This window comes from Lithohypha guttulata (assembly GCF_036872675.1).
Source record: "Lithohypha guttulata strain CCFEE 5908 chromosome Unknown scaffold_3, whole genome shotgun sequence".
In the NCBI taxonomy this organism is placed as follows: Eukaryota; Fungi; Ascomycota; class Eurotiomycetes; order Chaetothyriales; family Trichomeriaceae; genus Lithohypha; species Lithohypha guttulata.
Genome location: NW_027042752.1, coordinates 3,382,172 through 3,398,676, shown reverse-complemented (window position 1 = coordinate 3,398,676; position 16,505 = coordinate 3,382,172). Strand labels below are relative to the sequence as shown.

At 49.7% G+C, this 16,505-nt stretch overlaps 6 protein-coding genes across 6 annotated transcripts; 1 reads left to right on the top strand and 5 right to left on the bottom strand.

Annotated features, from left to right (window-relative positions):
* Nucleotides 1-264: 264 nt before the first annotated feature.
* LTR64_005026 (uncharacterized protein) lies at nt 265-2,002 on the top strand (the record flags this gene model as incomplete). Its single annotated transcript, XM_064899369.1, has 2 exons — nt 265-282; nt 338-2,002. The coding sequence occupies 2 exons, from the start codon at nt 265-267 to the stop codon at nt 2,000-2,002; spliced, it is 1,683 nt and encodes a 560-aa protein (XP_064755326.1).
* Nucleotides 2,003-2,150: 148 nt separating this feature from the next.
* On the bottom strand, nt 2,151-3,218 carry LTR64_005025 (uncharacterized protein; the record flags this gene model as incomplete). Its single annotated transcript, XM_064899368.1, has 2 exons — nt 2,151-2,950; nt 3,161-3,218. The coding sequence occupies 2 exons, from the start codon at nt 3,216-3,218 to the stop codon at nt 2,151-2,153; spliced, it is 858 nt and encodes a 285-aa protein (XP_064755325.1).
* Nucleotides 3,219-3,291: 73 nt separating this feature from the next.
* Nucleotides 3,292-4,521, bottom strand: PTC7 (Protein phosphatase 2C 7; the record flags this gene model as incomplete). Its single annotated transcript, XM_064899367.1, has 1 exon — nt 3,292-4,521. One exon carries the CDS (start codon nt 4,519-4,521, stop codon nt 3,292-3,294), a length of 1,230 nt encoding a protein of 409 aa, XP_064755324.1.
* A 2,243-nt stretch (nt 4,522-6,764) lies between these two features.
* On the bottom strand, nt 6,765-9,017 carry LTR64_005023 (uncharacterized protein; the record flags this gene model as incomplete). The annotated part of the gene is made up of 2 exons (XM_064899366.1): nt 6,765-7,493; nt 7,545-9,017. The coding sequence occupies 2 exons, from the start codon at nt 9,015-9,017 to the stop codon at nt 6,765-6,767; spliced, it is 2,202 nt and encodes a 733-aa protein (XP_064755323.1).
* Nucleotides 9,018-9,725: 708 nt separating this feature from the next.
* Nucleotides 9,726-14,043, bottom strand: PEX6 (peroxisomal assembly protein; the record flags this gene model as incomplete). Its single annotated transcript, XM_064899365.1, has 2 exons — nt 9,726-13,849; nt 13,944-14,043. The coding sequence occupies 2 exons, from the start codon at nt 14,041-14,043 to the stop codon at nt 9,726-9,728; spliced, it is 4,224 nt and encodes a 1,407-aa protein (XP_064755322.1).
* A 476-nt stretch (nt 14,044-14,519) lies between these two features.
* Nucleotides 14,520-16,091, bottom strand: LTR64_005021 (uncharacterized protein; the record flags this gene model as incomplete). Its single annotated transcript, XM_064899364.1, has 1 exon — nt 14,520-16,091. One exon carries the CDS (start codon nt 16,089-16,091, stop codon nt 14,520-14,522), a length of 1,572 nt encoding a protein of 523 aa, XP_064755321.1.
* Between the last annotated feature and the right edge of the window lie 414 nt (nt 16,092-16,505).

The following is a 16,505-nucleotide window of genomic DNA, read 5'->3' as shown; positions in this document are numbered from 1 at the left end:
ATCATGCTCGGTTACTTGACAACCGACACCACTATGCCGAATCTCTCCTCAAAAAAGCGATCAACATCCACCTTGCCAAGTGCACCCACAGGAGCACAGAAGTCAGTCTTGATCTATGCTCTCCGATGTCGCACTGACGTCGGAAGGTCAATGATGCACAAACTAGGAAGGTACGACCTCTCTGTGGCTCCAACACTAGAGTGAGCTCAATCTTATCTGATGAGATGTCGGGGCCAATATCATCCTTGAGATCTTTTCCCGCTCATGACCTGTGTCAACGTGGTTAGCAAAGCTTAGCTCAGAACACTACTGTTATACTTCAGGTTTGTATTTCTAGGTGTATCTGTTCGGCATTGAACGCGATACCACAAGCCTATCGACTATGGCATCTCCATTTGGCCACACTCCCAGACCTCAAAGAGTCCTGATTATTGGTGGTTGCTATGCTGGTCTTGCTGCTGCGACGAACCTACTCGACCTGTGCGAGGGCAGGGCACCACGATTTGCACCCACATCAGAGATTCTAAAACGAGACGTGCCAATCGACATCACCATCGTGGACGAAAGAGACGGCTTCTACCATGTCATCGGCTCGCCCTTAGCTCTGGCAAGCAGTGATTATGCAGCCAAAGCATGGGTCAAATTCTCAGATGTGCCTGGTCTTCAACATCCTTCGTTCAGCTTCATACATGGAAGTGTTGAGAAGGTCGATATCAACACCAAGACTGCCGTCATTAGACGGAAAGACAGTTCGAGCCCGGTCGATCAGGAATACGACTATCTCATAGCAGCTTCTGGGCTGAGACGGGCCTGGCCAGTCGTGCCGCAGAGTCTCTCGCGAAACACCTATCTACCAGAAGCTCAGACCCATATCGATTCCGTGATGAATGCCAGAAATGGTGTTGTGGTCATTGGTGGGGGTGCAGTCGGCATTGAGATGGCTGCTGAACTCAAGCTTGTCAACCCAGCACTTGAGGTTACCCTCATTCATTCTCGCGATCGTCTTCTCTCTTCCGAACCATTACCAGATGACTTCAAGGACGAGACACTGTCTGTCCTACGCAGCACTGGCGTTCAGGTTGTGACTGGTCAGAGAGTGAAGGACATATCCGAACCCGACTCAGAAACGGTCATTTCACTCACACTTTCGAATGGCGATATTGTCCGAACATCTCATGTCATCAACGCCATATCCCGATCTGTTCCAACCACGACGTACCTCCCTCCTTCAACAGTCGACTCCGAGGGATTTGTGAAAGTCAAACCATCACTTCACTTCCTCAACGGCGACGACTACCATCTTGCTGCGGGTGACATAGCACTCTGGTCAGGCATCAAACGTTGCGGGGCAGCCATGCACATGGGAGGTTTCTGCGCTTACAATATCCACCAGCACATCATATCACAGCTTCCTCCCACTAGACCATCATCACCCTATGCACGCCGATCGTCTGATTCTTTTAACGACATTCCCTCGCCCGCATACGAACCAGTATACAAAGAGCTCGCCGAGCATCCAGCTGTAATCGGACTGGCAATTGGTTCGACGGGAACTTCATACAGCCCGACTGAGGGAACAAAGTCCGGGCCCGAAGTGCTGAAGTACATGTTCGGCGATGATTTGGGCTTCAGTAACTGTTACAATTACATGAAACTTGGCGAAGCGCCTTGGTCGATGGTTGAGAAAGTCGCAACTGCGCCGACCGACGTCCCGACAATGGATGAAGGGGCAAAAATTGAGGAAGAGGAGCAGTCGACGCCTACTCTGTCTGCTACTTCGACGGAATCACCTGTAGTTGAACCGCAGACACCAGTTGATGCTGTTGGTAATGCAGAGATAACCAATTTTGAGGTTCTTGGAGACGAGGGTGCTGGTACACGGAAGGTAGACATTGACAGCATCGTGACTGAGATCGCGCAAGCCTCGATTGCTAACCGGAGGCACAAGAATATTGACTCCGGGGACCTTGACATCCAGCCTGTGCAAGTCGCCACAGCATGAGGAATGCCGATACAGCGGGCCGAGGTGTGCTTGGGTGGGCCCTAGTGTATAATTATCATGGCCTCATGGACATAGTACCTTTGCGGGACAAGAGTAACCCACCTCCAACATAATTAGTATCCACCATCAACCTTTTCCTAGCAGTCTATCAAAGCCGCGCCCTCTCATCACTACCCTTTAAGAACTTCAAGACAGCCTCATTAAACACTTCCGGCTGGTCAATATTGACCGCATGTCCCGCTCTCGGAACCACCACCTTCTTCGCACCCCCAATCTTCCTACTCATATACTCCGCCGCCGCCAAAAACGGCCTATCATCCTCCCCAACCACAATTAAACTCGGCACTTGCACCCTCTCCAAACTCGTAATCACAGCATCATTCCGCTGAGTCAACATACCCCGTGCAGCGAGCGCTAACCCCTTCGCATCTCTGTGCCTCACCGTTGACCGTTCAGGACTCAGACCTGACAGCTGCTTTAATCCGTTCTTTTCAAACCCTTCCGCAGTCTTATAGGCAGTCTCATTCCACGCCTCCCGTGCACTATCCTTCTTAAACCCCGGTCCAGTATCAATGATCAACAACTTCATCACCCGTTCTGGAAATACACGATAAAACGCAAGGGACATGTATCCTCCCAGCGAGAGTCCGCCAACTATCGCCTGAGACTGAGGGCCGCAGATATGATCGAGCAATGCGGCCATGTCGGCGATGGTGTGCTCTTCGCTGTAGGCTGAGGAGTCTGAGGGGTAGGATGTCTGGCCATGGCCGCGCATGTCCCAGAGAATGAGGCGGTAGTGCTGCGAGAACGAGGCGATTTGGGGCTGCCACATGGCGGAGGTGGAGGAATAGCCGTGGGTGAGGAGGAGGGGGGTCGAGGTTGGTGGGCCGTGGACTTCGTAGTAGAGGGATATGGTGGGAGAGCGATCGAGGAAGGGCATTTTGGGCGCTGTTGGTCGTTTGTTGTTGTTTGGTTAGTGAACTTAAATGGTGTAAGGTGGTAAACTGGTCGCTTCTACTCGATGTTACATATTTAATGAGGGGTCGCGACAGGACGCGTAAAGAGTATTTTTGACGTGTCTGCCGAGGTATTGAAGCCGGAGTCTATGTTTGATTGTGGTAAGAAATGTTAAATATTGAAAATGCCAAATATACATACATCTAATATCAAGCTCACTCTTTTCCTTTGCGCCAGTAACGCCATCGCTAGAAAACATCTGGGACGTCCTGTCTTGCCATCGGGTTCTTCCTTTTTGTACACCTGCTCAACAAAAGCGTTGTGGTCAGATATTATAACTTGGCCTTGAGCTCCTGCTTGTTCTCAACCGCTACCAGCACAAGCACAGTGATGTCATCGACCTTACCGCCATGCCAACGGTCCATAGGATATTCTCTTTGTACAGCTTTCGCGAATGGACCATCTCTCTTCCTATCCATACTGGCAGCCTTGGCTTCTCCAACGATATGGCTTGCCAATACAGATTGTAGACTTGCTCCGTTCCTCTTATCGCTCGAACCAGGCTGTACCAGATCAGATATTAATGTATTCACAGTGAGACCTTTTTCAGTGCGCTCCCATGCTTTGGCATCACGCATCTGCTGAGATACAATGGTGAGGACATCCTGACTGCTGAGATTGTCCCAGACACCATCAGTAGCGAAAATCACAATGTCACCATGCTGTAGCTGATTGTCCGCCACGTCTGCACGGTCTGGAGAATCGTTGAGAGGAAGGCCGCCAAAGATGGCAGCTTGGGTCATTATTTCGGGGGGAGTTTTGCTTAATTGATAGGGAGTATTGAAGGCGTGAGTTTGTGGTGGCGATTGAGTGTGAACTGCGCCTAGTCTGATGTGAACAAAGCCTGAATCTCCCAGATTCGCTGTCCTCATCCTACCACTTCCATCAGCCACAGCCACGCAGGCAGTGGCACCTCCTGCTCTGATCTCTTTATCGGCCAGAGTGTCGTCGTAGCCAGCATGCAGAAGCTTTTTCGGATGTAGATTCTCTATTGTAGACTCGTCTGATTTGTTCGTGGATGGCCATGTCAAGGCATGCTCGGCCATATAGCCGCAGAGACCATGTGAGAAGTCAGCTGGGTTAATTCCTTGCTCTTGCCAGCCTCCAACTCCATCGCATACACCCAGAGCGATAGTCGTCGTGTCTCGCCCTACCGAAGCAACAAAGTAAGCATCCTCCCCACTGTCTGGCCTGTTCCTTCTCCTTTGATAGACATTGCCAGAAGTCTGAGCCGGAAGTGTATTTGTACCATCAGGTACGAAATCGACAGTGCTTTTCTCAGGATCGTACTTCCTGCCTTTTCCGGAGCTTGCAGCAGCAATATGTAGAGATATATGAGGTATCGCAGAAGTGGCTCTTTGTGCGTGTCTTGTCGAAGTATGGAAGGACCTCTTGGTGGACATCCTATTAGGTCGATAGCTGACCTTGTAGGGGCTCAGACTATGTTTGATGTTGTTTTTGGGTATCATGTCTGTGAAGAAACGGTAAGTAAGCGGCACCATAGTATGGGTACATTTTCCCGCACGATAATGTAAATACGAAGGAGTAAGAGTCCACGTTCTCGTGAGAAGACGAGGAGCAGTTCGCGCGCAGCTATTAGTTGCAACGGTGGCCATGTGGACGATAGAGGTCGATTAAAGGAGGGTGGCAGTCGACGAGCTAGATGGTCAACTCGTCAAACAAAGCGAACAAGACGAAAACATGGCTATTGATCCATGGAACAGATGAGACCGAAGCAGGTTGAAAAGTGAACGTGTTCTGGTAGAGGTACAAGAATGAGCACATAGTAAAATCAATCACTTTTTGCGACGATCAGCAAGCGGAACCAAGACCATTGCGTCGCAACTGCCAACGGGACGCTAAGCAAGCAGCGTGTCTGCAAACTGCAAGATAAGAACAATCTTACAGTCATAAATCGACCATGACTGCAATATTCAACACCCAAACAGATGTGCGTGTCCAGCGGCAGAACATGGACTCGACATCGTCGTTCATAATCCCAGACATCGGTAATCATTCCAAGCAACTGATGCGCCTAAAGACGATCGAAGAAGTCGCTTGACTCGCCCAACCTGCCCAAAATTGAAGGCTCTTATGGGCCATGCCTCTGCTCGATCTCATCATTACCATCATGTGTGCTATCGATACACTCCTTCTTCCATCGGATATAGAGACCGAGACGTTCGTCTTCAACATTCTGAAGCACACAGAGACGGCCATATTGTCGGAGTTACCTGATTAGCGACAGCTGGGTGATAGCTATTTACAGAAACCATACCACCTCGTCTGATATACCATCGTGATCAAGATGCGCTCAACCACTGCCCTCCGTGGCGTCCTCAAACGTTCCTCATACTACAACCCAGATTACACACAGTCCGCAGCCCTAATCCGAGCACGAAGACCCTACTTGTTCAGGAATACAATCACCGGCATTAGCATTATGAGCTTTGCCATAGGTGTTTTTGCATTCACTCTCAGAGCTGTTGGTCAAGAAAGCTTTGATGATGTTGTCGTGCCTAAGGGACCACCTCCAAAGACGCCGAATGTGGCTGTGAATGGTAGTCAGTCGTGATGCCTCGAGAAGAATATTCCGCAAGAAACCAGGGCGAAGAAGGAAGACCACCACTATGCCGACAATGTGATGATCTCAATTCACATCATCCTCTCGCCATGGGGGATACTGGTACTTTCCGACATTGTTTTTGACTCCCTCGACAGCTTTAGAGGGAATCCTCCAATTGAGTATGCTCCTCCCTTCACGAGACAGAGGTCACCTTCCTGATCCACAGACTTGAAATCAGACGACGTTCCCAGGCAGATCAAGGGCCTGCGGAAATGGCTTTCACTGGGTTTCAGTGCAATGATGGACAGGCGCAAGAGGCACAACGGATGAAGAAGAAGCAAGTCACGCAGTGTCACACAATGCCGTCCCATGAGAAGGTCTCGAGCAGATAAGGGACGGGCATTTGAAGCTTCAAACATGTAGGATCGTAAACGAATATATGCTTCAAGGCAATAGTTTATGGTCCTGAGGCTGGAATCAAGTGAGGTGGGCCACGAAGCAGAATGGCCACTGACCGTCGCTCTCACAACGACCTGAAGCTGACGTGGAGATGATGCATATTCCCTATGTTGTAAATACTATTCCTACAACCAATTCTGATCTATACTTCCATTAGTGCAAACAGAGAATTGACCGAAATATACATATATACATGTTTTTCAGTCGCATCCTGCCCCTTCTACCTCTCTTTGTCTGACATTTCCCACCGCCCTGCTTATCCCTTGTAGTCCGTGAACTCATTTCTCTGAATGAAAAGCACGAAGTACCGAGTTTGAATTCCAGATAATCTACTCTTGCTATTGTTGTGTGACAAGGACATCCTGGTTAACACATTGCCTGTTTGTGATCATAGAGAAACGCGTTGCCCCGGCCGTTTTTCAATCACCGTTGAATGTGACTAAGATGATCTCCTAAATAAAAATAACCACGACTGCAAGGTGCGACAGCTGTTCCCTGCCAACTGATAATCAGCGTTCGAATTAGTATATCGAGGTGACTTGGTACATTGCGACAGTGTAGTACTACCTAAGCCGCTGCTATAGCCTCAAACAATGCATTCACAAAAACAGCAATGATTACTTTGCGAGAATGGCTAAAAGACCAGCTTTATCATTAGAGTAGGGGGTATCTTTGTTTCGCTACTGAACCAATGCCACAGTACTAGAGGCAGGCCTAAGGTCATCTAAACCCAAACCTCCCCATCCCGCCACTTGCCACCAAGTCCGTCCTGAACGGACTGCGCATATTCTCTCTCATACCTGTTGCACTAGCCGTTCTATTCAGATTCGACAACAGAGACGCCCTGGCTAGTAGTGGACTGCTGTTTACTCCCAAGTACATGGCGTCTCCAGGTGTGTTGTTCGGCTGATGCCCTGCAGCAGCAGCTGCCGCACTTCCTGCTTGGAGCATATTGTTGATTGTACGACGAGTGTCACTTGGTGAGACATTGACGCCGTTGACGTCGCCATTGGTGCTTGTGGACGTGGCAATACCGTTCGTTTGAGCGTGGATCGTGCCATATTCATGCTTCATGGCACTGCTGGGCGCATCCGTCCCGGGCGTGGGCTGAGCTGAGGCGTTCTCCAATATCGTGCTGGCACTACCAACAGGCTGAGGAGTGAAATTGTTTCGCCTGAGTTGATGAGCTGGTGTCGATGTGTGATTGTTGTTCTGACGGTCTATGGCGAATGGGCTGCTGTTCGCACTCTGTCGACCTAATCTATGGATAGGGTGGTTGGGATTTGCCCACGGGGTGGACTCTATGAACTGTTGTTCTGATGAAGCATTGGCTGCAGCTGCGGAAGAAGAGAGTGCCGAGATTGCGCCCGTGGCAGGATAGACACCCAATGTGTTGTGCCGATGTGAGTTCGTGGCCGCATTTCGAACACCTGCTGTCCTGGAGGATATCTGAAATATGGTCAGCCTTGTTGTGCTTGTCTCAGAAGTAGTCAAACTTACACCCATCTTTTGCAGATCGGAGTCAAGATCTGAGGAGGACGTAGCTGCGAGTGCTGGCGCAGCGGGAAACCCGACATATTTCGCGACTCCAGACAGGATGGAAACTTCCTTATTGTAGGCTGTTTGCTGAATGACCTGATCGATCTTCTTGTCTGGGAAAGGTATGGTATATGTAGGAGTGACCTTGGCTGCCCTGAAGCGCTCACGCTGGATGCGATAGAAATGCTCGGCCATGTTTTCCATATGACGCTCCCGAATATCTCGTACCGTCTGAAGATAGGCACTATGAATCTGACTTCGTCTGGCCACGCTCTCTCGTTTCAATGATTCTACCCTGAAAACCAAACGCTTCTGTTCAACGTCCTGCTTTTCCTCTGTCCACTTGTCCACACAATCAAATTGTTTCAGTAGTTCGGAGTGGGTGGGAGCTGTGGCAGACAGTTGGCTCAACTCGTGGTTCAGCTGGAATAGCTTTTCGTCGTACAGTTTGTCTCGCAGTGTTGCAAAGTGGTTCTCGAGCGCAACCAGGGCCTCCAAGGCAGCGTTTTTCTGTGCTTGTTCTTCCTCGCTCTTAGCAGTGATTTCTTGCTCTTCAGCCTCGGCGTCATCGTCACTCAGTTCGGCTTCGTTGTCGTTGTCTTCTGGTTCTTCGGCAGGATCCTTGCCTCTCCTACTCCTCGATCTGGTATGTTTCTCCTTCTTCTTTGACTTGGAATCGTCGCTAGCTTCAGCTTGTTCCGGTCCAGCTTCTTCCACTTCTTGGTCTTGAGCTTCCAGGTCATCTGGGTCTACAGTAAGTTCTCGCGTAGCAGGTTCAGGCTTGTCGGGTTCGCTCTCGGGTTCGGACTCATCTTCGACGTCGCTGAGAGAATCAGTCCTCCTCTTGCGGGGCCTTTCTTCCGTGGTGATATCCATGACATCGCTCAATCTCTTTCTCTTGTTGGATACAGTTGCGGCTTGCGAAAGCAGGTTGAGAGGATTTTGTAGCTCGTCCAAATCCTCCGCTTCGCTCAGATCATCTCCAGGTGAGTGCTCGACTGGAGTTATTGGAGATGAAGCCTCGCTGTTTGTGAGCTCTTCTATCTCTGGGCGAATATCGTCGGAAGCGTTCATGGACTGGGCTAGCTTGCTAGGTGAGACTTGGAATGTACCTGTTCTCTTGATTTTGTCTGGGGAGTCCTCGAGTCGTTCTGTCTCAGCTTCCGAGTCACCATCTGGGATATTATCCGTAGCTTGAAGTAGAATGTTGTCGCGCTGATCCTGCTCATCTTCGTCCTCCTCGTCCGAGTCAGGCTCTGGGCCGTCGTTGTCATCTTCTTCAATGTCGTCCTCAATGTCCATAGGATCAGGCGCATCTTCTAGTTCGCTCAAACTGCTAGACCGATCATCTTCCTGTATAGCTCTTCCGTTGGTCTCTGCAATGGCCGCTGCAGTGGTTGAGAGTGCAAGTAGGGCATCGACCGGATCATTCATCTTGACTGGATCTAAAAGGGAGGTTGTGTGCACGCTGCACAAGTTACCTGACTCAAGACCAGCTTTGAAGACAGCTTCGCACGCTTAGCTGGTGTTTCTATCAGCTGGGTACTGGTCTGGATCGTGAGGGGATCTCCAGCAGCTATGAGGAATCTGGCAGCAGCATTGAGGACGGTTGGTGTGTTGAATCTCAGCAGGCAATGTCGATACCTGCTACTCGAATATGATCTAGTGCTTCTACAGTCTTACAGTGACACTGGCGTGAGTTGTGTGTGAGAGTTACGAATCTCCTGGTGTGTCAGAGGACTTTCGGATCGTAGTTTATATTCCCGAACTCGAGGGTTTCGCGGAGGAGTTGTGCTTGCAAACTATCAATAGAGGCAAGGTATTCTCGAAGCTAATCTTTCCTGCGAGCAGGAGTATGTTATTGCTGGAAAAGGTAGAGAGAGTAAATATGGAAAGTCGCATACATTCGCATGCGCAACTGCACGACTTCAACTTGTGGTTCGGCAGAAATGACGCGCCTGCCGAATCTGTCGCTCGTCGTTTTGTGCCTGAGGCATTTACATTTGAAGAGGAAGGAACAGAAGCTGAATGTGTCTGCGTGTATCTCTGCCCAACGGTAAATACAATGGCTGGTTGAACCAAGAGTCTCTCTAGAATTGACAATTTTGAGATATGTGTTTGAGATAATGGAGAGCAACCACATTAACTATATAGATCCTCTTCATCGCCTTGAATGTCTTCCTGAAAATCATTTGCAAGCACTTTTGATTTTCCCTTCCCCGTCCCGTTCACCAACCCAGTCCCCAAAGAACCATTCAGGTGTGCTGAATTGTAGGTAGGGAAGCCGTAATCATTCTCCGATTGATCAGCCTCAGAACCATCTGTGGCAACGCCTTTCCCTTTACTCGATTTCTGCTTGGCAAGCGAACCTTTATTAGATGAAGCTTTGTCGGTATATGGGACTGCTGTATTTGTTCGTGGTAATTGCCTATTGACACCTTCAGATGCGCCATTCGGTTGTCCCTTGGCATTACTTGTGCCAGCACTAATGTCTTGATCCTCGAACAGTTGTCGAATGCGCTCAAAATGTTCCAACTCTTTAGCGCTGACGCTACCAACGAGTTCTTTCTGGGCAAGCTCAAAATCCTCCTCGTTCACGATGACCTCTACGTCTTCGGGTTTTGCTGCGTGATCGAAAAACCATCCTGTACTGACTGGCTCGCCACGTTCTTGGCTGATAGCTTCAACTCGATCATCGACACCTTTTGTCTTCCTCGTAATGGCTTTGAGCATCGCATCACTGCACAACGCGTAAAGATCGGCACCTGTGTAAGTAAAGGGAAGCTTTTGAGCAATACGTTGCAAATCGACATCCCGCGCCATAGTGAACTTCCGTGTCAAAGCCTCGAGAATTGTGGATTGTGCGTCGTGGCTGTCAGCAACACCTAGGTAGAGCATCTTGTCAAAGCGGCCAGGTCGAAGAAGTGCAGGATCGAGTAGATCTGGTCTGTTGGTCGCACCAATAACGAAGACACCGCCAGCATTGCTTGTCTGTCCATCTTCGTCGGAACCACCACCCGACATGCCGTCAAGCTCGGCTAGAAGCTGACTGACAATACGATCCATGACCCCTCCACTATCCCCTTGGTTGCCTCGCTTTGGTGCAACACTGTCAAGCTCGTCGAAAAAGACAACACATGGCCGTGCATCTCTTGCTTTCTGAAAGACTCTTCGAACGTTGGCTTCGGACTCACCAATGTACATGTTAAGCAGTTCGGGGCCTTTGACACTGAAGAAATTGAGGCTGAATTCTGTTGCAATTGCTTTGGCGAGCAGAGTTTTGCCAGTTCCTGGTGGACCATAGAACAAAATACCTGAACGCTTGCGGACACCATTGGCAAACAACTCTGGATGCGTTAATGGTAAAGAAATCGTTTCCATAATGGCGTCCTTCTGGGATGCTAGACCTCCGACGTCTTGCCATGTAACGCTTGGTATTTTGGGGGCACCAATTGCGTCTGAAAAGGTTGACCTCGCAGCGGCTATTGCAGTAGAGAAATCAATAGGCATCAGATGCGATGTCGACAAGCCGCCAGACAACTTCAGGTCTATTACATCACAGCCTTTTGCTTCTGCCAACGAAACAAGCCTGTTCGACCTTGCCAAACTTGCTCGATGCACGACATCGACCAAGTCCCCAGCAACGAGTGCGGCGGTCTGTAGAGCAACATTCTTCAAGTTGACCATGGGCGAGATTGCTATCGCCAGGGAGCTGCATACACTCCGTAGGATTGACTCTCTTGCAACTTCATCCGGTGCCACTACTTCCAGTTCGTGGGTAAATAGACTTCGAAGACCTGCTGGTACATCGTCGAGCTTAGAAGTGGTTGCGATGACAACACGAGCGCTTTCAATAACATCTCGGATCGTGGGAACCATCCGGTCAGCAGTCAGCACGTCAATGTGCTGGAGAAGAATAGCCGTTTGTTCAGCACCACATGATAGTGCTCTCTCAGCGCGTACTCGAAGCAGTCCTTCTGTCTTGACATCTCCACCACCTGTAGTCGAGGCATTTTCTGATAATAAATCGTGACCAGATATTGTGAAAGTGTGGACACCGACTGATGTGCAGGCATTTTTAGCGATAAAGGTTTTGCCAACTTGCCGTTGGTTTGAGTGCAGAAGAATTACCAAAGGGGGAAGACCAAGACTAGTGGCTCTTGGACTTGTGGCAGCAGCAACCAAATCCGCCAGCCTTTTCTCGAGGGGCAATTTCGTTGATTCTGGCAAGCTTGATGGTGTGATCAATGGCCCTTGAGCAACGGTCAAAGATCGAGGTGGCGACCTTAATCCTAACCAGAACCTTGACCATTTTTTTGTCAGGTCTGAAATATTGTGGTGGCTGGTTCCAGAAACACCCAACTTGGTCTGTGATGTATCCAGGACACTTGTACCGCCCCAGTTCTCACCCTCCCTCGTAGCACTCGAGTTGTCTGACAATAGATCCGCGTCCACGGATTGAACAACGAACCAGGCTACTTGAAGACGCGCTCGATCTGCTGCAGATGTGACGTTCAGTCTTGACAATAAATGCTCGTCTTCCATACTGTTCTCTGTTGATCCAGGCGTAGACGTAGTACGAGCGAGATCTTCGTCGACAGAAACAGGTATGACATCTCCAATTTTGACTAATCTCCTTCGTTTTTCGAAATGTGTTTTCAATGAAGTGAAAAGTATAGACTGCATAGAAGGATCTTGCGTAAGAGGTGTCAGCACCTTGGCCAAAGACACCTCCTTGGCCATCGGCGGACCACGATACGATGGAGGTCGTGGCGCATATGAGGGACGTTGCGTCTTGCTTGATTTCGGTATCGCAGCCAACTTGATAAATTGTGCATTGGATAGATTGGCCAAGAGGATCGGTGACATATGTATAGTTGGGCTAAGAGGCGTCAGAGTGTGACCCGGAGTGAAACTGGATCGCCTAGTGCCTGTTTTGTCCACCGCATATCGAGCTTTCTGCTGTAACAATCCAGACAGGCCAAAAACGCGGACAATCCTAAAATCAGCTTCCTCTTGCTCGTTCAAGGCAGCAAGACCTGAGCCAAAGCCAAAACTGCTCACATTCCTTGCAACCTCTACCCGGGCCCAGTCGCCTGAGAAGCAGCCGAGTTTAGCGAGAGTACTCGTATCGACGAAGACGAAGGAGTCGTCATCCTCTTGTGGCGACGGTCTAGGATGCAGAAGTTCTGCGGGCATCTTCTTTAGAAGAGCTTCTGTGCGGAACACTTTCCCAGGACGACTTCCAGCTCTTGCCGTCGATTGTGTAAAACTCGAGTAGACTGAGCCAGGAGTGTGTGCCCCGGTCGCACGCCCATATTGACCTGGCCTCGGCGTGGCGGCTGTCATGGCAGAAAGTGTGCCAGCTTGCTGAGGGGGTAATCCCGGGGCACTAAGTGAGATCATATCGTCCATTGAGTCAGACTCTTCGTCGCTGTCACCACTTTCAGACGCGTCTGTATGCGACTCTTCATCTTCACTAGCCTCTAGTTCCGAAGCAGTCGCAGTATTACGGTCCTCGGCAGCAGAAAAGAACTGATCGGTAGCCGTCTCATCTTCTGGAGTATCCTCTAAAGATTCTTCAAGGATGGCTGTTGGAGCAGAAAGCTTCTTCAAGGCTTTCTCTTGTGAGCTTCCTGCATGCACAACCACGATCTTTGTACTCTGAGAAACCAATCCTTGGGAGACAGGCTCTGTCTCCATAACGATAGCGGGAGCTGGTCGCACATGGGTGATCGGGTGAGGAGGTAGGGGTAGGGGAAAGATATCGCCAACGTGGATGACTGACAGGGCAGACAGACCCTGTCGAATAAGCTCGGAGACACGATCTTGAGATGATGTGTTCGTGTTCCTAGCAGCATTGACAAGCTGTTCGTGCTGGCCTGTCTTCCTGTTCTTCGCGTGCTGAAAGCCTCCACCGAACCTGGTTTGTATTTCGTCCACACTGCCAATCAAGCCTTTTTCGATGCTAACATAAACGGTATCGAGCACGACAGGTGCAGTAGGGACTATTTTAACGTCAAAGAATTTTGGTAAATGCGAGCCATGCCGTCCATGGTCTTGTGCAGCGAAGATCCGAATGAAGGCCTGCGACACCGGCGAGGTAGGAGACAGTCTGATGTTCGCATTGTGATCCTCAACCTCACCATCATGGCTTGCTCTGACTTGTGCAATGGTCCAGGTCGAGTCCTCGAGGGTGGTATGAAGAGGTGAGATGGGTGATATCGCGACGAATGTTTGGTCTTGCGTAGTATTGTCTGATCCATCTGTCAGTACATTGACCCATCATAGCAATACAGTACGCACGAAGGTTCAAAGCAGTTGCGAGGCCACTTGAGAGTATTGCACTGCTATCTTTACACTGCTCATCAAAAAGTAAGCGGGCGTGCACTGGCTTAGGAACAATCTCGCGCCGCCGCCGCTTCCTTCGATGTTCGGACTCTATGTCAAAGTCATTCATGGCAAGGTCGCTTCGAGAGTTACCTGAATTGTTCAAGATTCGTGACTGAAAACAAGAAATGAGTTCTCGAGTATCATGTAGACAGCGCTGCCGCGACGAGCAGTTCCCGTGAGGCAGATCTCGTGCCGAGGCACATGCTCAATATCGCTTACTAGAGAGGACGTTAAGGAACGGCATTCCCTCCTGTAAGTTGAGCCGTTGTATAAAAGTCTCTTTTTCGGCTTGCTAGTGCATCGATATCCAATTTACGTAGAACGACTTATCACTTGTGACGAAACAGCGATATTGTGGCAGCTGGAACAACTCACACACAAGAGGGAATAGAGATTCGACTTTGTGATATGCTGGCAGAATTACAGAGTGGAAGCAACTTGGAAGATGCACAAAATGTCTGCATTGGAATGAGATTGCCTTACTCGCTCACTTGCACCTGCCTGTTCAACCGTTGATGAATGTACGGGATTAAAACCTCCGGCTCATGCCTTGACAGCTGTTTGAGTCTGAACCGAACTCGACTCTGTCACTTTCGTGGGTATACTGACTCCCTGTGTCTTGTGCAACTTCCACAACGGTCCCAGTGGGCCATTCAAGCCAGTGCTCTGCACAAGATCTCGTACATTCGCCTCGAGGAGGGCACCACCAAACACAGATTTCGCAATCTCTCCTCCTCTCGTCGCAAGCACAGAAAGTAGCGTGTCCGACAGGCCATGAGTCTGTTCGTTACATCCTTGCAAATAGATGTTTACATCATCCTCCACCAGATCGCGGTTGAGACCTAGCTTGTAATCCCTTTCAGGAATCCATTCGTCATCGCACGAGCTGTTTATGATCTTACACTCTTTCAGCATTTCGTTATGCACGTCGCGAACATAGCCCGTCGCGAGTACAACAGCGTCTACTGAGATCACTTCCTGGCAATTGCCTTCGTCCACCAGACTTCGCACAACCAGATTTAGGCGTTCTTTTTCAGAGGTCTCCGTCACTTCAACGACTTCCCGCGAGGAGAGTATGCGGTGCTGCCAGTTTTCCGAGTCAGGGTCCTCCAACCGCTGCTGATACATGTCCTCGTAGATTTGCTCTAGGAGTGTAAGGCGGACAACACTGTAGTTGGTGGCCTTGTTAACCTTCAATTGATTCTTTCGTATGGTGGCCGGAGTGGTATAGAACTGGTCGACAAAATCAGGGTTGAAGACCTCGTTTACAAACGGGGAATCATCGCTTGGACGCATTGCCACATCTCGGATGAGCAAATGTGTCTTTGAGTTGGGATACCGACTGTGCAGGTCATTGAAGATTTCTGCTCCGCTTTGTCCCGCGCCAATCACTGCAATATTGTAGTCACCATCTTTCTTCGGGAGTACATCATCGATACGGTAGTTGTACTGCGAGGAGTGCATGACAGCTCTGTGGTGCTGAGGAAAGACTGCAGGCCATGAAGGACGTCCACCGACTGCGATAATCACGTTCCTTCCCAGCTGCACATTTACTTCACCTGTAGAGTTATTTCTTGACGTAACCTCGAGGCAGTTGTATTTGCTGCTGTCGTTCAACCTGAGCGGGCGTACTCCAACGACGTCTCGAGAGTATTGAACAATGTCTTTGAAATGTCCGGCAGACCATTTCAGGTAGTCCTCGAACTCGACGCGGAGAGGCAAGAAGGTGTTCAGATTTGAGAATTGGACCAACCGGTTGTGCTCTTGGAGATAGTTGAGGAAAGTGAAATGCGATGCTGGGTTTCTCATCGTAGCAAGGTCTTTGATGAAAGAGATTTGCATTTTCGTGTCGGGAAGAAGCATGCCAGTATGCCAGCCAAACGCAGATTGTCTTTCCAGAAACTTCAAAGCAGGCCTGAAGTTGATACTGCCATGACTGGCCCTCTCTTCAATCTCATCGTAAATGGCAACCGCAATAGCAAGAGACGCTGGACCAAAGCCGATCCCGATCAGGTCGTGTAGACCATTTGCCGGCTCCCCATGCAGAAGATCTTTTATGTAGAGGGACTTCGTGTCAGCAGTAGGTCTAATGACTTGCTTGAATCTATGTGGCATTGTCAATAAATTCGGGATTTGCAAGACCAAGCAGATTTTGAAGAGGAAATGCAGAGACAATTGAAGACACACGGTAGGTAGAAACAGGTGTCACCCTCTTCACTAGACAACACTGGCCAGAGACGAGAAAGGATATGCTGAGCTTCTCGCAGTATGTGTATGCATGAGATAGACCGCGATGTCACCGTACTGAAGCCAAGCTGGACGTCCATTCGATATGAGCCGAAGTCGCTCGACTCTTGCTCGCTTGAGCACGAATTGTAGTCATACGAAGCTCACGATCAGCAGAGACTACGCTGGAATGAGGCATGGGAGGGAACACTACCTTCGGCACGTATGCCAGATGATGGACAAGATGATCTTATCTGATCCTCCTGCTGTCCACTGAACTCGAATCAAGACCGCAGACGTGGA